This window comes from Sinocyclocheilus rhinocerous, unplaced genomic scaffold, assembly GCF_001515625.1.
Source record: "Sinocyclocheilus rhinocerous isolate Xijiao unplaced genomic scaffold, SAMN03320098_v1.1 scaffold1008, whole genome shotgun sequence".
NCBI lineage: Eukaryota > Metazoa > Chordata > Actinopteri > Cypriniformes > Cyprinidae > Sinocyclocheilus > Sinocyclocheilus rhinocerous.
The window spans coordinates 62,984-84,857 of record NW_015632723.1 but is presented as its reverse complement, the minus strand read 5'-3'; the positions used below and the strand labels follow the sequence as shown (position 1 = coordinate 84,857).

General features: G+C 38.9%; 1 protein-coding gene across 1 annotated transcript in view; it reads right to left on the bottom strand.

Moving 5' to 3' along the window:
• LOC107742889 (multiple epidermal growth factor-like domains protein 10) overlaps positions 1–21,874 on the bottom strand; it is a 107,616-nt gene that overhangs the window by 25,353 nt on the left and 60,389 nt on the right. Inside the window, exons 6-10 of the mRNA XM_016555968.1 lie at positions 20,127–20,301; positions 13,435–13,555; positions 12,258–12,421; positions 12,021–12,123; positions 614–760 (exon numbers count right to left, since the gene is read on the bottom strand). Coding sequence (XP_016411454.1) covers positions 614–760; positions 12,021–12,123; positions 12,258–12,421; positions 13,435–13,555; positions 20,127–20,301 — 710 coding nt within the window. The remainder of the gene's footprint in view (positions 1–613; positions 761–12,020; positions 12,124–12,257; positions 12,422–13,434; positions 13,556–20,126; positions 20,302–21,874) is intronic.

Below are 21,874 nucleotides of genomic sequence, written 5' to 3'. Positions count from 1 at the left end.
GATAGAACAATAGATAGAACGATAGATAGATAGAACGATAGATAGATAGATAGATAGATAGATAGATAGAGAGACAAAAACCTTAACCTGAACATGTTTTTCTGATATTCACCTGTCTCCTGCCATATACAAACTTTATCTTATACAGACTACATTTGATCCTTGAAAATGACCAGCAATCAATCAGCTTTTCTGTTGAGGGCACGGTGTGGTAAAGAGAAACAGCAAGAGTAAAACAGTGTCTTAAGAAACAGACCCTTGAGAGGCCGAGTAAACACTTCTCTTCATGGAGAGGCTGATGAGAGCCCCACATGGACACTGCATCTCTACAGCGATCCAGGCCTGAAGTGATTAAGACGTGTGTGATTAAAGCTTTGCTCTCACATGTTCATGACTCTTCACTAAGTGCTTCCCTCTTCAACTGTCCCCACTCCAATCCCAGAGGGTCACCGTCTGGATGTAACAGTCGTGACCCCCCCTCTCATTCCCACCAGTTGTTTATCGTCTTGGTTGAAGTATGTTCAAATAAACCACTTATGTGACAGGCTTTGAGAAGGTGACATTGTGTAAAGAGTGCCACTGGAAGGAGAAAGGAAATTGACAGGAAGCTTACTTCTCTTGCAGGAAGTCCCGCGGTAGCCAGGAGCACACACGCAGGTCCCATCTTCAGGAAAGCAGGAGCCTCCGTTCTGGCATGAGCAGGTCATGGAGCAGTTAGGCCCCCAGAAGCCTCGAGGGCAGATGCTGTCACAGTGGATGCCTGTTAAAACAAATGAGGGAAGTATCACTGCATGTTCTCAATGTGCTTCCATATTTACTATTATAGCAGAAAACAGAAGTGGGAATAGATGCAGGAAAGCGAAACCATCAAAAGCAAAATAAATCAGATGCTTGTGTGGTGGGGGATGCCTGAGCCTTAAGGGCACTGCTTTTATAGTAAGCTAGTATGATATTTTCTATTGGGACAGTAGCAGAGTACCAAGCAGCCTTCTCTGAAAGCACAAGTCCTGGTTTCAAAAGCGTGGGGTGTGTGTAGGTTCAGGCATCTCTTGGCCGCAGCACTGGGCTGCTCTGTGCTGTGCTCTGTATGTATTTTTGATCAGACTGGGCCTCCCTGCCAGTGCAGAGTGTTGATTAACAGGGCCAAGTCCCTCGAGTGGTTGAGCCTCCTCTCCCATTCTCTTTCAGCTGGTTTGTGTGTAGAGATCCACTAGGGACATGCTAAAGTACACACACTCACACATACACAAATATATAAAGAAGAGACCTACTATATTGTTTTAAAGTGTTGTAATGTACTGTAATGTCATTGGCTGGTCATGCTGAGGTTACAACAAAAACAGGAAAACAACATGGACACAAATTCTCATAAACAAGCTTACCACAGAACCAGCACAGCAGACAAAGAGCTAAATATTTACTATAAAACAGATAATAATAATAATAACAGAAATAATAAAAAAATACATATAAAATGTAATATAATGAAATAATAGAACACACACAATATATGTGTGTGTATATGTAGATAGATAGATAGGTAGATAGATAGATAGATAGACAGATAGTGTGAAGGTAATTTTTAAATGAAACATTTTAAATTAATCATAACTAACATTCGCTTAACAGTAGTCTTTTCCTTGCAGGCCTAATGTTTGCATGCTTTTGAGAACAAAATGTACCAACAATTTAGTTAGTGTGTTGCAATAGCAGATGCATATGGACAAGATGGCTAGACACCTGTCTGAATATAAAAATAACCATAACAACCCATGACTTGAGTAATGAGCTGAAGTAATCAAAAACCAAATTTGTTTTGCCAGTAACAAAGGGAAGGTTTGCTGAATTTCACTTATGAAGAACCAATTGCATTAGAGAAAAATTATATGAATCACGTCATCTTTGCCATGCACCTATGCTATATAAACTGTTGTATTCTTTTTGTCGGAGGGATTCTTTTTGATTGGTATAAGGTCCACTCGGCTGTGATTAAAGCATATTCAAAGGCATTGTCCGGAGTCTGTCTGGTTACTGCTGTGTAGCAGGTGTAGTGGAAAATTAGAGATCCAAGTGATAGGGTTCATAGGGGGCGAGACATCGTCGGGTGGCTGTAATTCTTAGCTGAATTGTCTCTGGCCTGGTTCCCCAGTGTGGTCAGAGCTATCGCGATTAGCGGTTAGAAAAGATCATTTTTGGTGTCGGGAGACACCCGGTTTAACTTAAGTCAGGTGCGTAGGGGAATTTCTACCACAGATTGATAGATTATATTAGATAGATTATTTTCTGTGACGATAACCGCATTACTGCAGTAATGAGATGCCGACTGTGTTGAGGTCATCAATGCACTTTTTTTTTGTGTATTTTAGTTATTTATTTTTTTTGCTGGGGAAAGTTACAGGAGTGCATAAGGTGTGTGATATGAACTATAAACACAATAATCACTGTTTATCATAATTTACTATCGTCCGTCCTATGTTCAAGGGCTTCAGGAGAAGAAAAAAAACAGCTTCCTGCGCAAGGGAGAGGGACAGTCCATTAAACATATGGGGGATTTAATTTGCGTGTGTCTGATTATTATTAATTAAATGCTAGGTTTCAGTACTTGTGATCTACAGACAATGTTCAATAAAATACACACAAACACAGGCATATAAGACAAAACCATAATGTAAACAGTTGGAGTTAGATTTTAATTGCAAGAGCTTATAACGATACTTCTCTTATGTGGTATAGGCTATTATTTACAGTTGACGACATTATTCAAAAAATGGCCACGAATCTAGTGCCTAAGCCAAATATTGTTTCACCTATTTGGGCACATTTTGACTATATGCGCTACGAGCACTCCCTCGTAGCGGGGGGAGGGGGTTGCGGTGTTTAGTGGCCCCCTCAAGCACCGACGGCCCTGGGCCCAGTAGTTGTACAACAGCCGAACACTTGTACAGACTATAGCCTAGCCTTACCAAACTGCGTGATTTGTTGCTTCTTCACCGCGGTAAGAAAAAAATCCCATACCGTCACAGCCCTAATTTTATATATGTATATATTTGTAATATGAATCTATTGATTGAACATCAGTGTGTGTGTGTATATATATATATATATATAATGCAAATCTCATTATGAATATGAATTTCATTTGCAAATTTATTCAGGTAATTGTAGTGTCAAATCTCCACAGTTTTTAATCATTTTACTGCATACTTTAACAATGTCACGATTCATTTCTGTTCATGTAAGAATAGTATCTCATCAGGGGCTTAGTGAAGGTTAAATTGGCAGGAGAATTGTTTATTATGATTATTAATATTACTAACTGTACACACACACACACACACACATATATATATATATATATACTGAAGACTGGTGTCGCTGCTGCCATCAGTTTAAAAAAGCCAGCCCCCCCAAACCAAAAACTTGGAGCTATGAAGTGACCTGACCACAGTTATGCCTAAGTACACCATTTACCTTTGAAAAATCAGTGTAATATTCATCCTCGAGTGGCTTACTGCTTTTATAATACAACTTAAATAAATTAGCATCTATATATTTCACACTCCATAAGCAAGATGGCATAGAAGGGAGAAATGATGTGCACACATATTCTCACACACATCCTTTCAAGCTGCAGCTCAGGAAACCTCATTTACTATTTCCTTTGACAGAGATTTTCTGAGCGAGTGGCACGATCCATTAAAATGGCATTAGTCCCAGGGCTTTGAATTAGACCGGGTCTAAACTTCAGGGACCGGCATCATACCTGCTTCACCTCTGTGGCAGAACAAAGAGGTGGTCGGATGGGGAGGCAACGGGGATGTGCATATAAGACAAGCCCAGCCACCGCACATCAAAGGAGAGGTGAGCCTGTTTGAGCTTCTGCTGGGCTGGGCAGAAAAAAAGTCCTGCACTTCCTTTACTGTCAGCAATAAATGAGAATAGAAGAGTGCCCTGAAAGCCTAATGGTGACAAACAGAGGGGCTTTTGAGCAGAGCGAGGGTGAAGAAAGAGGAGAAGTGACTGTTTGCATATGAGCCTTTTCTAGAAGAGAACTGCCAGGAGGACCGGCAGCCAACTAATGAGTGAAGAGCAAGTACCATCATACACCATCACTTTCCACCGCACTTTACATGTTGAGTGGACACACGGGCGCACATGCCTGCACACGTAATGCAAAGGTCTCTGCAGGACACTCTCTGTTATACCCACGATCCTTCAGTCTAGAGCCCATGGAGCACCTAATATCGCACGTCCATTTCTTTGCTTTCTCACTCTATCTCTCTCCCGGTTATTTTGTCTCTTTCTCTTCCTCCCTCCATTAGACGCGTACGCAGTTTTATTGAAAGTGATCATTTAATTCCCATCTCACACATCCCTCTCTTTCTCTCTTTTGATAAAACACACTCTCAGCTTGTATGTCCTTGGGAATATCTGTTTGTATGTTGTACTCCTGTGTTCTTTAGTAATACTTTTCATTTTTATCACAAAAATCTTCCAACTACTGCTCTTCAAAGACAGTCCATTTACCTTCTTACCTTACTGAGTTCATAATTAAAGGAGTCATATATTTTATTTGTGATCATTTATTTTTTTCACAACCATTTTCCACACTAACTCTGGCACTTAGAATTAAATGGGAATTATTTTATTTATTTATTTATTTTTGCTGCTGTACTATTAAGCCTTCTGCGTATATGCCACGTGAGATTCCTTATCATACATTCTTATGCAATCTCTCTCTCTCTCCATGTCATGTGTAGCTCATTCTCAAGTCTTACACCTGACACTATCTTCTCACATATGCACTATGTATGTCTAGCTCTCTCGATAGCTTCAATAAATCACTGCTCCACATAGTCTCTTTGTTCAGATGCTCACAGTCTCGGAGGCCTATTTGCACCCTGGTGACTCCATTAGGCCTGGCAGATGGCGGAGACCTGGGCAGGATGCAGAGTGTGAGATTTCTGCGTAGCTGGCTCCTTCTTGCAGATAATGAAAGCCACATCATTTCCCAGTACACATGGTCAGAATTAGAAGACCTGAACGGAGAGAGTTATGGAGGGCCTGCAGGCAAAGCCACATCTACCATCTCAACCTGCTCCATTTCGCTTCTTGTATAACATGTTCACATGCTGAAGAACTTGTAAACACAGCCCTTCTGTGATATTCAAACATGTTCACTGCCTCTCATATCTCTTTCTTGGACACACAGTGCTGAGACCGCTGCAACAGAAGGTGTAAGCGCAGTGTGAAAGCCATATATGCAAACCGCAGAACGATTGTTTCATTCTGGGTCAGTGCAATCTAATTAGGTAACATGTTCAGCAACAGTTAAATGCTTCATGCTTTTGGAGATCTCATATTAATCTGCCTGCAGGCTGTGTGTCCTATGATAACATCTTTTGGAGGCATGGTGGTCCTGTGTAGAATAATCTGAACAATATACACACATATGTAGAATCAGTTTAATTTAACATACAACATTAGCAGGAGCTGAAAAAAAAATGTGCGATTGCTATGCTATTGAAATAAAATGGGATTTCGTGCTTTCATAATTATATTTCAGAAAAAAATCATGATTTTTCCCTCAAGATGAAGGCAGATGAAAGATGAATACTTTCATGATTACAAAGAAAACACTGATTTTATTATTTCTGGATTACTTTAAAAATTAACACTGCAATATTTTATTGGAAAATCTATTACATTCTAACAATAAACTATAGCAGATGCTTCGGGGTGGATATTATATATTATATTTGTGTCATGAAGACACATTGTGGTATCTCGAGAGACCTCAATATCTTCAAAATTCTGCCAGCTGACTCTTATAATTATTAGCAGCAGTATTACTACTAGTAACTATCGTCCGTTCTATGTTCAAGGGCTTCAGGAGAAGAAAAAAAACAGCTTCCCGCGCAAGGGAGAGGGACAGTCCATTAAACATATGGGGGATTTAATTTGCGTGTGTCTGATTATTATTAATTAAATGCTAGGTTTCAGTACTTGTGATCTACAGACAATGTTCAATAAAATACACACAAACACAGGCATATAAGACAAAACCATAATGTAAACAGTTGGAGTTAGATTTTAATTGCAAGAGCTTATAACGATACTTCTCTTATGTGGTATAGGCTATTATTTACAGTTGACGACATTATTCAAAAAATGGCCACGAATCTAGTGCCTAAGCCAAATATTGTTTCACCTATTTGGGCACATTTTGACTATATGCGCTACGAGCACTCCCTCGTAGCGGGGGGAGGGGGTTGCGGTGTTTAGTGGCCCCCTCAAGCACCGACGGCCCTGGGCCCAGTAGTTGTACAACAGCCGAACACTTGTACAGACTATAGCCTAGCCTTACCAAACTGCGTGATTTGTTGCTTCTTCACCGCGGTAAGAAAAAAATCCCATACCGTCACAGCCCTAATTTTATATATGTATATATTTGTAATATGAATCTATTGATTGAACATCAGTGTGTGTGTGTATATATATATATATATATAATGCAAATCTCATTATGAATATGAATTTCATTTGCAAATTTATTCAGGTAATTGTAGTGTCAAATCTCCACAGTTTTTAATCATTTTACTGCATACTTTAACAATGTCACGATTCATTTCTGTTCATGTAAGAATAGTATCTCATCAGGGGCTTAGTGAAGGTTAAATTGGCAGGAGAATTGTTTATTATGATTATTAATATTACTAACTGTACACACACACACACACACACATATATATATATATATATACTGAAGACTGGTGTCGCTGCTGCCATCAGTTTAAAAAAGCCAGCCCCCCCAAACCAAAAACTTGGAGCTATGAAGTGACCTGACCACAGTTATGCCTAAGTACACCATTTACCTTTGAAAAATCAGTGTAATATTCATCCTCGAGTGGCTTACTGCTTTTATAATACAACTTAAATAAATTAGCATCTATATATTTCACACTCCATAAGCAAGATGGCATAGAAGGGAGAAATGATGTGCACACATATTCTCACACACATCCTTTCAAGCTGCAGCTCAGGAAACCTCATTTACTATTTCCTTTGACAGAGATTTTCTGAGCGAGTGGCACGATCCATTAAAATGGCATTAGTCCCAGGGCTTTGAATTAGACCGGGTCTAAACTTCAGGGACCGGCATCATACCTGCTTCACCTCTGTGGCAGAACAAAGAGGTGGTCGGATGGGGAGGCAACGGGGATGTGCATATAAGACAAGCCCAGCCACCGCACATCAAAGGAGAGGTGAGCCTGTTTGAGCTTCTGCTGGGCTGGGCAGAAAAAAAGTCCTGCACTTCCTTTACTGTCAGCAATAAATGAGAATAGAAGAGTGCCCTGAAAGCCTAATGGTGACAAACAGAGGGGCTTTTGAGCAGAGCGAGGGTGAAGAAAGAGGAGAAGTGACTGTTTGCATATGAGCCTTTTCTAGAAGAGAACTGCCAGGAGGACCGGCAGCCAACTAATGAGTGAAGAGCAAGTACCATCATACACCATCACTTTCCACCGCACTTTACATGTTGAGTGGACACACGGGCGCACATGCCTGCACACGTAATGCAAAGGTCTCTGCAGGACACTCTCTGTTATACCCACGATCCTTCAGTCTAGAGCCCATGGAGCACCTAATATCGCACGTCCATTTCTTTGCTTTCTCACTCTATCTCTCTCCCGGTTATTTTGTCTCTTTCTCTTCCTCCCTCCATTAGACGCGTACGCAGTTTTATTGAAAGTGATCATTTAATTCCCATCTCACACATCCCTCTCTTTCTCTCTTTTGATAAAACACACTCTCAGCTTGTATGTCCTTGGGAATATCTGTTTGTATGTTGTACTCCTGTGTTCTTTAGTAATACTTTTCATTTTTATCACAAAAATCTTCCAACTACTGCTCTTCAAAGACAGTCCATTTACCTTCTTACCTTACTGAGTTCATAATTAAAGGAGTCATATATTTTATTTGTGATCATTTATTTTTTTCACAACCATTTTCCACACTAACTCTGGCACTTAGAATTAAATGGGAATTATTTTATTTATTTATTTATTTTTGCTGCTGTACTATTAAGCCTTCTGCGTATATGCCACGTGAGATTCCTTATCATACATTCTTATGCAATCTCTCTCTCTCTCCATGTCATGTGTAGCTCATTCTCAAGTCTTACACCTGACACTATCTTCTCACATATGCACTATGTATGTCTAGCTCTCTCGATAGCTTCAATAAATCACTGCTCCACATAGTCTCTTTGTTCAGATGCTCACAGTCTCGGAGGCCTATTTGCACCCTGGTGACTCCATTAGGCCTGGCAGATGGTGGAGACCTGGGCAGGATACAGAGCGTGAGATTTCTGCGTAGCTGGCTCCTTCTTGCAGATAATGAAAGCTACATCATTTCCCAGTACACATGGTCAGAATTAGAAGACCTGAACGGAGAGAGTTATGGAGGGCCTGCAGGCAAAGCCACATCTACCATCTCAACCTGCTCCATTTCGCTTCTTGTATAACATGTTCACATGCTGAAGAACTTGTAAACACAGCCCTTCTGTGATATTCAAACATGTTCACTGCCTCTCATATCTCTTTCTTGGACACACAGTGCTGAGACCGCTGCAACAGAAGGTGTAAGCGCAGTGTGAAAGCCATATATGCAAACCGCAGAACGATTGTTTCATTCTGGGTCAGTGCAATCTAATTAGGTAACATGTTCAGCAACAGTTATTATAAATGCTTCATGCTTTCAGGGATCTCATATTAATCTGCCTGCAGGCTATGTGTCCTATGATAACATCTTTTGGAGGCATGGTGGTCCTGTGTAGAATAAACTGAACAATATAAACACACAAATGTAGAATCAGTTTAATTTAACATACAACATTGGCAGGAGCTGAAATAAAAATGTGCTATTACTTTGCTATTGAAATAAAATAGGATTTCATATGTTTTCATAATAATATTTCATAATTATTAAAAAAATAATGAATTTTCCTTTAAGATGAAGGCAGTTGAAAGATTAATAAACACTGGTTTTATTATTTCTGGATTACTTAAAAAATTAATACTGCAATATTTGATTGAAAAATCCATTACATTCTAACAATAAACCAGAGCAGATGCTTCTGGGTGGATATTATATATTATGCCTCATGAAGACACACTGTGGTATCTTGCGAGACCTCAAAATCTTCAAAATTCCACCAGCTGACTCTTATAATGATTAGAAGTAGTATTACTACTAGTAGTAAGTCTGTTTCACACAGCTTGAGCAAGCAGCGCTGCAGCGTAACTGTAACAGCAGGGTCTCATTGTACTTTCACACTGACAGTGTTTCTGCAGCGTAACAGAACTGCAGCACTATACAGAATATAAAGTCATTTCTGGCTAACCACACTGAGTATTCCTATAACAATGGCCATGACATATGAAATGGGCTACCAATAATTTGTACTTACAATACAATACAATACAAATTTTATTTCTATAGCACATTTAAAACAACTGCCGTTGACCAAAGTGCTTTCCAGCATTATTACATACAGTCACACAAACAAAATTAAACATTAAAATATAAAACATGATCCCTCTAATCAATTCTAAAAGCTCTACTAAAAAGGTACAATTTCAATCTAGACTTAAAAGCATCCACAGATGGGGAAGATTTAATATGCATTGGAAGAGGGTCCCATAATCGAGGAGCAGCCACTGAAAAAGCCCTATCACCCTTTGATTTTAATCTCGTTTTAGGAACATGAAGAATCATCTGATACGAAGATCTCATGTTTCTTGTATTTTGATAAAGAATCAAAAGGTCAACAATATATTTTGGGGTAATGCCATGCAACACTTTAAAAACCATCAACAAAACCTTAAATTCAATTCTAAATTTTACAGGCAACCAGTGTAAAGAAACCAAGACTGGGGTAATTCTCTCTCTCTTCTTTGTGCAAGTCAAAAGTCTGGCAGCAGCATTTTGTACTAATTGAAGACGAGATAATTGACCCTGTGAAATACCTATATATACAGACTTACAGTAATCAATGCGTGATGATACAAAGGCATGAATAGTCTCCAGGTCCTCCAAGGCAAACTGAAAAAGATCTATCTTTTAAATATGATTTAAACCACTCTAGGGCAGTACCCTTAACACCAACATCTTCCAAACGCTGCAATAAAATACCATGATCAACTGTATCAAAAGCAGCTGTGAGGTCAAGTAAAACAAGTATAACTACCTTTCCAGAATCAACTGCCAATAAAATATCATTAAAAACCTTAAGAAGGGCAGATTCTGTACTATGGAGGGACCTAAAACCTGACTGGAACATATCTATAACAGCATTCATATCTAAATATGAAGCAAGCTAAGACAGAACAACCTTCTCTAAAATTTTCGATAAGAAAGGTAGTTTCGATACTTGATCATCTTGAAAACTTCATCCTCATGAAATCTAATTTACATGAGGAGAGAGATTACATATACCTTCAAATGGAGGTAATTAATCTATAGCTATAAACTAGTGTTCAAATGTTTGGGATTGGTAATATTTATAATGTTTGAAATCAGCATTTCAGGGGGGGAGATGCAGGGTTAGGGGTGTGCCCGAAGCGTGAAACAAATAACGCGTTATACGGAGCCACTAAAAGGTTAGCCGCTTGCTAGCGGTAGCCTCTTGCATTACAGTACATGAAAGTTCACCACATACACAGAGTAAGGAGAGATGTCTGATAGGACGATGGCGAATGATTTGCAGATCCTGAGCACCAATGACAAACATCTAATCTTGTCAAATGTGTGGTAAGTACTGCCGCTCCATAGTATAGAGTCCTTGTGATTGTGAAAGTAAAATGAGAGCGCGCAATCAAAAGCGGTTTCAATAGCGGCTCCCTTATGCCCACAATTTATATACAGTCGCCTATACTTAGCCAACGATATAACTGCGAGAAAAAGTATTGAAATATTTTTTTTATCCTCCCATCTCATAGGCTATTTATTCCCTTTAGGGTTTCTGTAGTACACTTCATTTTCTTTCCGAACACGGAACTGGGATGCGGCGGATTGCGGGAGAGGGGGTAGTGGGGGGGGAGGAATCACAATGTCAGCTTAACATCGTGATGGCTGTCAGCCATCGGCGATGGACGATAGCATCGTCTATCGGCCCAACCCTAACCTGCGCCACTCACCGGTCTCGAGTCCCACGGAGGAGCTCCGGAAGGATAAAAGGAGGAGCGACGACAGTGAAGGACGAGAGAGGACCAGGCCTGGACTTTATGTTGTTTTGTTTGTGCGCGGCAGTCGTCCGTGAGGGGCTGTCACGCTATTTTCAGTTTTGTGTTTATTTTGTTATTAAAGTTATGTTATTTAAATGTTCGCTGGTTCCCGCCTCCTTCTTCCCGAACTACGAACTTTATTACATTGGCGCCGAAACCCGGGAGGAAGGAGGCGGGATTCCCACGGCTCTCGGTCCCGCCTCACTCATCGCAGTAATATATTCCTGTGATGGCAAAGCTGAATTTTCAGCAGTCATTGCTTCAGTGTTCAGTGTCACATGATCCTTCAGAAATCATTCTAATATGCTGATTTGGTGCTCAAAACCACGTCTTATTATTATGAATGTTAAAGACAGATGTGCAGCAAAATTTGTTTTGGAAACCTTGATACATTTTTTTTTTACATTTTTGATTCTTTTATGAATAGAATGTTCAATGTGGAAAATCTTTACTGTCACTTTTCATAAATCTGGCACTGCATGTTTAAATTGCATCAATTCTTCTTTCAACAATGGGTGAGCAATTCACTCCTGTGTTTTTCTGTCAATATGGGGTGCTGTGTGTACATTAATGAGGGAAAAAAATTAACTTAAATGATTTTAGCAAATGGCTGCAATATAACAAAGAGTGAAAAATTTAAGGGGGTCTGAATACTTTCCGTACCCACTGTATGTTGCTTCATAAAATCCCATTTTTAAGATACTGATGTGTTTATGTCACTGGTCTTACACTCACCTGTCCATCCTGGCAGACAGCGACAGAATCCACTCACAGGGTCGCATCCATCAGCATGGTTACAGTCACAACGCTCGCAACACTCCAGCCCGTATGTGCCATCCTAAATAACCACACACACAAACCATCTTGCTAAGATTAAACTGCCCTGTCATGACAAATATTAATAAATCAAATGGCCAGTCCTGCTAGCCTCTAGCAAAGAGACAATGGAACCAGTCCCGGGAAGATACTCACGAGGCAGGGCTGCTGGCAGCGTTCCCCTCTCCAGCCTGAGGTACAGGTACAGGAGCCGTCGATTGGGTCACAAGCCGCACCATTGGCACACAAACAAGTCTGGTTACAGCTCAATCCCCAAGTCCCACTGGAGCACAGGATTGAGCAGTCTACACCCTGCCAACCTATAAAGCAAAAGGAGATGGTACAGACATTCATTCATTTATTTGTCTACTCGACCACTGGTTCCTTCAGTTGTTTATTTGTTAAAAACTGAGGGTTTAACATTCTCTTTTTGAGTTCTAGCCAAACCTTCTCTAGTTTATAACAGTGTTCAATTAATAGAGTGGGAAGAGGGGGAAGTGAGGTCATATCTTGACAGAAGCCAGAGGATTCTTGTCTCCCTCGGCTCACGCCGCAAAGCAGCCAATGAGTTGAATATATGCATGGTTTGAGGTCAACATAAGAGCAGAGTGGGATAGGCAGAGAAGTTGTGTAGCACACTGGGGTTCTGCATTATGAATGGGATGAGAATTTTAAAGGTACTGTCTCTAATGAGCTTCCTTCCAAACTGAAGGGACCTGAACGAATACTCTGCTAGTGCAGGCCTTTAAGGACGAGTCCATGTTTATGCAACAATAAGGGCCGTCCCGCAGGTACGGTTAGCTGCGGTCAGCCAAACGCTGAGCACTCACAGGGCTCTTGTGGATTCATGCTGCATTTTTTATGCTTTTACAGCCATATGTGCATGTAAGTACTAAGTGGTTATGCATCCTTTGAAAGTGACCTGGAGAGACTTTGCATCCTTTGATATTGAAACACCAATTTTTCCATAATGACAGAAATGGATATATGGAGAACGGATGGGGATATTATATACTATTTTTGAGAGTGTCTGATGTCCAGAAAGTGTTTTTGGAGTATTGTCTTGTTAGGCATTCCAAATTTCAATTTATAGACAGGGTTAATTCTCTAAACATTGACATCTGTTTTAAAGGGAATTAGAAAATGATTAATTACTCGCAGAGTAATTGATTGTAAAGATTATGAGGTTTCCTTAGCATATGATTGCATGCATTGATTGCTTATTGATTTATTTGTACAGGTCAAGCTATAATCTTGTGGGTTGTAAACCCACAGTCTCTCATAAATGGGGGAGTAAGGATACAAAGAAGAAGGAGAGCACATTATGCCGTACCTTCTTTACAGATGCAGGAGCCATCGATTGGTGAGCAGGATGCCTGGTTGTGGCAGTGGCAGGTGGAAGTGCAGTTAGTACCATATAGTCGAGGTGGGCAGGTTTGGGAACAGTCGTCACTCTGAAAAACACACAGATGAATTGTTCAAGAAATATACATTAAACAAATCTTGCCCTGGCAACTGCCTACAACAATATATCAACTGCTATCAACTGTAGCAACACCCTGGCAACCACACACAGTAGCATAGCAAAAGAATAGCAACCCTGATAGCAACAGAAAGTTTTTCATTAAATAAAACAATGTTTTTGTACAATTTGTGGTTGCATTTTATTTTTTATTTTTCTTCATGTAATTACCTACGTTTTATAGAGTGTTTCATTATTACTGGCCAATGAAAGTTTAGATTTTTTCAAGTTTTGAATAATTTTATGGTTTATTAATATTAATAAAGGGAGACATATTATACTTTTATAGAGCAGTCTAGTCTATATAATGTTTGTTGGCTCTATTTTAGGTATTTCCATAGCTAGTTTTGGCCAGATTACCCATTTTAAATAAGGTATAGACCCACTAAATGAACGGGTCCAGATCGGATCCGGTCCGGATGAGTTACTTAATCAGCGGGTCCTGATCGGATCCGGTTCGGATCCGTTTCTTTATCAACGGGTCCGGATCGGATCCGGGCCGGATGAACCGCTTTATTAGCGGATCCGGGTAGGGTCTGGACCGGATCCGGTCCGGATCCGTAATCCTTATCTGTTCCGGATCCGTTGCGCTGTGCAAGTGGACTCCGATACGGACCCGTTTTGCGGATCTGTTCTGGAACTTGTGGTGACTCCGGGGCGGATCCGCTCCGGAGTCATTTTGCTATCTGGGAATGTAATAAAACCACACAGAACACCTTGGCAGCCACATAACAACACCTTGGCAGCCACAACAATCCAGCAACCATATAACAATGTGCTAAACCACCCAGAACATTTGAACAACTACATAGCAACACTCTGACAACCACCCACAATAGCCTAGCAATAGAACAGCAATGTGCTAAAACCACCCCTAACACCATGGCAACCACCTAAAACACGCTACACCCTACAACAATGTGCAAAACCAACCAGAACTGTTTAGCAAATACATAGCAACGCCCTGGCAACCACTAACAATACCCTAACATCGTAGGAGAAAGTTTTACTCAGGCAGGCACATATTTCTTCCAGAAAATATAAGATTTTACTTATTAGAATTTTTCTCTCCTGGCAACCACCTACAACAATGTAGCAACTGCAGAGCAATTTGTTAAACCACCCAGTACACCTTATTATCCAGTAGCCACATAGCAACACCCTGGTAACCGCATCCAGCATAACCTAGCAACAGAACAGCAATATGCTACAACTACCCAAAAAACCTTAGCAACCATATTGTTAGCAACTGCATAGCAACACCCTGGCAATCACCCAACAACCTACAACAATGTGCAAAACAACCCAGACCATTTTAGCAATAACATAGCAACACCATCCATGGCAACCACTAACAACACCCTAGCATTGTAGGGGCAGGGATTTGCTCAGGCAGGCACACATTTCTTTCAGAAAATATAAGATTTTAGTTATCAGAATTTTTCTCTACTTACTTATGTAATTTTACACTGTAACATGAGCACTGTGCTGTGAAGTGTGACTCTAAATCCCATCTGAGGAGTCTGTGAAACTTCAACAGGAAATTTCCAGGGCAGCATATGAGTTAGATACAGTTTCAAGCAAGTAGAGAGGTGGAGAGCACATTTGCAGAGCAACAAACCTGAAGTCCGTGTGTAGTTGTGTCCATGTTGCAATCGCACCAAGTGTGGCAGCGGATGCTCAGAGCTAAAGGCCTGCTTATCCCAGCTGCATTAATGAGCTGACAGCCCCTGGCCCTCGGCACTTCCGTCCATCCCCCAGAAAACCATTGCTGATGACTGACAGACACTGTGTTCTTAAACCCTGTTCCCCAGCCAAACAACACCAGCACAATCTCTGTGCTTTACCAGGCTCAGCAGGGGAGTCACCTGTATCCCAGAGTCGGCCATCATCGGCGTCTTTTTGCCACATCCCTGGCTCTGACTGACAGCTGACAAAATGATTTAGACTCCCAATTAGTGGGGTAATGGCAGTGTGCTGTGCGCCTCCTGCCTCCGTCTCCCCAGTGCCGGGACTGAGCAGCAAAGGACCCGCTCTCTAATTATCATCTGGAACTAGGTCTGAGTGGAAGGCAGGATAAGATATGCCACAGGACACCATGGGCACTGAGAGGGATTGACTCTCGCTCTCTCTCTATATATATTTTTTTGTTTCTCCCCTCTATTTCCTTTTTTCAATCTGCCATCATTTATCTCGCTCACTCATTTTGATACAATCATCTCCAAAATTTTCTTACTCCCACTCTTTTCTTTCTTGTATGCTCTTTCTTTTTCATTCTCTCTCTCCCACATTCCCCCATTGTATTCCCCATTTCAAATATTCTACCTCTCCATCTGCTTCGCTCGTCCATCCACTCCCCACATGAAAAGCTTACATCTGTGGATTAATTTTTCATCAATCTACGTGCAGTTATCTTTGTTCCGCTCAAAAGTGACAGCAAGCAGACTGCTAACATTGGCAGTTCTATTCTACAGAAAAAGACTTAAATCTATCGGTGCAGGCAGCCGAATATGGGGCGAGAAAGTTAGTTTGTTCGACTTTTCAGCAGACCTGCAATTTACTGGTGAATGGGTTGGAGGAGGTAAAAGAGTCTCTGGCTCACAAATGACCACAGGGATTTAGTGAGACCCGTGAATGCTCTAGATTACACTGACACAGGCCTGAGAGCACTCATTCAACTGGGTGACTAAACTCTTCTAAAAGCAGGCTAAAGTAAGACTTATGTTTAGAGGTTAAATATTCTTAAATATTTACTTTATTATAAAATTAACACAAATCATTAGTGCATTCAACAAGCTAGAAATGTTTCAAACATCAAATGGCATATTTTCATATTCAGTGAGGTCCAAAAAAAAACCGAAAAAAAAAAAAAACCTTGAAATTCTGGGATTCAGTATAATAAATTGAAAAAAAAAAAAAATTATCTAATTAATATTAATATGCAAATTTAATACACTAATCATGTGAGCTTCTTTGTACAAAAGGTCAGATGTTTTTGTGTCCACTGAAGCACATGATGCTCTTTGGATAATTCTTAGATCATGCTGGAAACAACATGAACATTCTTAAAATCATGTTAATTTTTCAGTTGAAATCTGCATTGAAATAGTTATGTTGATAATATAATATAATATCATATAACAATGGTAACACATTACAATAAGGTTCATTAGTTAACATTAGTTAACTACTTTAGTTAACATGAACTAAGAATGAACAATACTTCTACAGCATTTATTAATCTTAGTTAATGGTAATTTCAAAATGTATTAATGCATTATTAAAATCAAAAGTTGTGCTTGTTAACATTAGTTAATGCACTGTGAATTAACATGAAGTAACAATGGATGACTGTATTTTCATTAACAAAAAAATTAATAAATACCGTAATAAATGTACTGTTCATGGTTCATTTAGTTAATACATTAACTAACATTAACTAATGGAACCCTATTGTAAAGTGTTACCATTATAATATTATATTTTTATAATTTAGAAAAATGCTAAATTAGTGGTCATTCATACAGTATCTACAAGTGTTTTGGTAATGAACGTTATTTTAAAGCATTGAAATTCTTACTAGTGTATATGTGCATTTTAGTGAATTGTCATGAAAGCACACATGAATGTGGCATGTGTGCTTTCAACGTGGTACTACCAGCACATTTGGTCCCTCATCTACCCACCTGTGCTCTCTCCAGTACCAGCAGCACAAGCATACTGTATATGTTCCTTTCCCACCCCTATAAATATCATTCTCTCAGAACTCTACAGATGAAAGTTTGGGTGGCCATTACCCCTCTTATTTTCGACCAGACTGCGGTCAAATTGTTAACCTTTGTTGTTCTATAGGTCCAAATGAAAGAGCTGGCCTGGAAATGGAGCGTCGTGCCCCAATTCCATTGCATCTCGGTCAGACTCCTTGGCCAAAGCTCCTCGAGCAGTGTTTAATAGAACTGGCAGCAGGCCCCTCAAATCCAACACAAAGAGCAGGTGGTGAAAATTAAGATACAGTCTGTGCCTCTGCCTGCTAGTTCAAATCATTGTAGTAGCTCTGCCACAGGACACAGCAAAAGTTACAGCCAAGACAGGAGTTGGCTATAGCTTCTGGTACTGAGTTTGTCTTAATCATCACTGCCGTTGTAGTCCTTACGTGTGGCACTATCTTATTTTATCTGCTTTGCAATATTTCTGCTGTTTCTGAAAGCAGGAGTGAAATCAGTTTAGTGCTGGGGAAGATAACTGAAACCACAACTTTCCATGCTACAACTTACTCATAACTTTAAGTGACGCTACTGAAAATGTACGCTTACTTACAAGTTAGCAGAAAGTTGCTAGCTACATTTAAGCTACACTACCATTTAAAAGTTTGTAGTCTGTAGTATTCCTCTATTTTTCTGAAAAAAATAGTTTATGCTCACCAAAGGTGCATTAATTTGATAAAAAAACTGTAAAAATAAAAAAAAAAAAATATTTTTAATACAGTATATTTAAAATTTATTACAGTAATGACAATGCTGAATTTTCCACATTTCTCATTATCAATGTTGAAAAATTGGGCTGCTTAATTATTTGTCAAAAACATTTCTTCTGAATTCTTTTATGAATAGAAAGTTTAAAAGAACAGCATTTATTTCAAATAGAAAAGTTTTTGTAACATCATAAATATCTCTTCTTCTCTTCTGGTCAATTTAATGCGTTGTTGATTAATAAAAGTATATAAAAAACAATAAAAATAAATAAATAATCTCACTGATCCCAAACTTTTTAAAGATGCAATATCTTTATAAAAATAAAACTATCAGAAAACATTATATACAGTCAGCAGTAATTATCTGGCAGAAAACAATAAATATCTAATTTAGAGTGACAGCATTAAAACATATATAATATAGTCAATATAAGTCAAAAACGTGACTTAAAGTGACAAATAGAAAAATGGTACTTTCACTTTAGAGAACAACATGAAAGTTAGTAAATGGTGACAAAACTGTAATTTCTGGGTGAACTATCCCTTTAATTGAGTAAAGTTGCTAGTGCTACTTTTAATTTTAGTTACTCCCAAACAATTATTTTGGTTTCTCTTAGTTCCCCAACCCTAAGTCTACTAGCTCTAAAGGACAGTATATTTGTTTCTGAGGACGAACAAGATAAACAGGACTGTAAGCAATACTATGACGCATTCAGTGAAGCAAAAGTACGAGTCATCCATCTATTTTAACATCTCTCTAAAATAAATTCCGATTACTGATATGATCATCTCTCTATCTGTCTTTCTCATGCTCTTTCCTTGCATCTTATCGCTTTCATTTTAGCATCCCCTTTGTTCATAACAGAACACGAAGCCGGGTAGATTGTGTGCCATGTGCAACCAACTGGATAACAAAACGTTATTTATGTAATTTTTCATGTCAATTTGTTATTTATGTCATATAGAGTCTTGCCTAGAAATCACAATCTATTTTGGAGTCTTTGTATCTAACGCTTCTTTCTGTGTTTGGCAAGGTCTTTGTGTTAAGTTTAAACCTGCTGTGTAATAAGACACAAGCATTGTGAAAGTAGCATTACTGAACTCACTGAAGAAGCTCTCACCTTGTTCCCAGCCTCCCTGCAGAAGGTGATGTGTTTATGTGTGTGTGTGTGTGTGTGTTTGTGTGTGTGTGAGAGAGAGAGCACAGATCATTTTCAAAGCAATAAACTGTATTCGCTGACACTTCTGCTTTAAGTATGAGGACACAAAAACTTTCAAAGAAAGATCAAGGGAAGTGCTGACTAGAAATGTTCTTTGAAAGATGCTTCCAGTTTTCACTTAAAATCCACAATCAAAAACTTTTATTATGTAATTATGAGTTTTGCCACCTTCATATGTCACATCAATGGCCCTGTTTAGACTAGGTATCTTCTATCTTAGGTCATCCGATCACAAATGGTGAGCCAAGACACACTGCTGTTTGCACCCGTGTCACAAATGTGTCTCCTGTGACCACCTGTCATCGGATTTTGATGGGAGGTTTACTGACTTTGTGAGTATAAACTTACTACACTTCTTACTTACTGCTGAAACATGTATGGTCTTTTTGTGTTCCATTGTGTTTTCCCTGTGACCCAGTTTTCCTGTGTTCTGATTTGTTAATTCTGCTCAACTGTTATCTTGTTAATTATCTCATTAATCCCAGTGTTTAAATATCCTTAGTTCCTTCTAGTCCTTGTCCGTCTAAGCTTACATTTTATGTTTGGTTGTTTCTCTACTGTTTCACGTGAGGTGTCTATTAAAGTTGATTCCTGTATCTGTGTTTACGCAACAAATAAGAGGTTTGAATGATGTTAATGCCAGGTGTATAGGAGGCCTATATGTCAGGGCATATGAAAAAAGACCATCCTTTAGTTCCAAACATTAGCAGCTATAATCATCAATGCTCAGCAGTCAATTTCATGAGACAATATTTCAGCATGGCAGGATTTACTAGTATTTAATGACTGTAGACAATGATAAATGGACTCACTGTGTAGCCTGGGGCACAGATACAGGCCCCAGTGAGACTGTGGCAGTCTGCTCCATTAGTACACTGGCACTGCACACTACATCCTTCTCCATAGTAACCCGGGGGACAGGTCTCATTGCAGTATAGACCCGTCCATCCTGCTGTACACAAGCATTCACCTGTCAGGGGGTGGCAGCTGAAAAAGAGAAAGACAGATCGACATTTAGTTACAAATATGCCTAAAGATACGTTGTGTATATGGCATCTAAACAGAAACACTTTGGTTTCCAGAACAAGGGTAGCCAAATCTGAGGACTAAACCCATTTGAGTTTATCCATCCTTGTGTCTGTGAGCTCCACTCAGATAAATGGGGTGTTCTTTCTCTCCTTCATGTAGTAATGAGCCCCAGTGTCTCAGGGCCTAATCTACCCATACCAGGCATTAACATTGCATTAGCCAGGAACGCGGCTAAGAAATAATGAATGAAGCACAGGTCACGGTAAAGAGCAAGTGCTATGCTACTGTTGAAAGGTGTTCAAATTTTTACTTGCAAGTTAAATGAAGTCAAATGGACTCAGATGGAGCTCTTTACTCACCCATGGCTCCAGAGGTTAACTCGAGAAGAGTTGGCTAGAAAAGTGATGATTGTAGGACTGAAAGTACAGTTTAACCATAGGGGACTCCAAAGATATATTGTTTGTATGAAATAACTTAGCTGAATTGTTATCTTCAAAGTGTGAGGAAATTATGATCTAATTAGGGTTGTAATTCAGTATAATTAATGACATAAACATGATGAATTTAACCATGTCTTCTGAGTCATACCTTTGCATTGTATATATCGAACAAAATGGCACAGAAGAAATACAAAAAAAGCATGAAAAATGACAAATGATATGGAAACAAAACAAAACAAACAGTAATTTGACTTGGAAAGTATTTTTTGCACAGTCTATTTCATGATTTATTTGTCTGGTGGCTTTTCTCAGCAAATATTAATATATATATACAATTAATTAATGAGAATATCATGTACTGTATGTGTTATTAATGTAATAAATTCAAATAATTTGTACTCAATTGACAGCCCTAGATACAACGCACCCAGTAATATACTGGTTTAAAAATACTGGTTTATACTGGTTTCAGACTTCTAAATTAACAGATATTATTGCTTTGCAAGGAAATAAAGTGCACTGTAGAGATGCACTGATATTGCAGTAATTAAATTACTGCATAATTCTAACTGAAAATTATTTTCACATTATGGCCAACATTAAAATTCTTTACTATTTTCTCTAAATTGGTAACACTTTACAATAAGGTTCCATTAGTTAATGTTAGGTAATGTATTAACTAACATTAACAAACAATGAACAATACATTTATTACAGTATTTATTAATCTTTGTTAATGTTAGTTAATGAAAATACAGTTGTTCACTGTTAGTTCATGTTAATTCACAGTGCATTAACTAATGTTAACAAGCACAACTTTTGATTTTAATAATGCATTAGTAAATGTTAAAATTAACATTAGCTAAGATTAATATATGCTGTAGAAGTATTGTTCATGCTTAGTTCATGTTAACTAAAGTAGTTAACTAATGTTACTTATTGTAAAGTGTTACATTGTACTCGTTCTATGTATTTATATTATATCACTTTAATAAAATCTAATGCATTGTAAAAAGTAAAACATTCATTCTTTTTGTTGCCTCGTCATAAAGATTATAACGTGTTAGTCTTACTAAAATTGAGACCCCCCC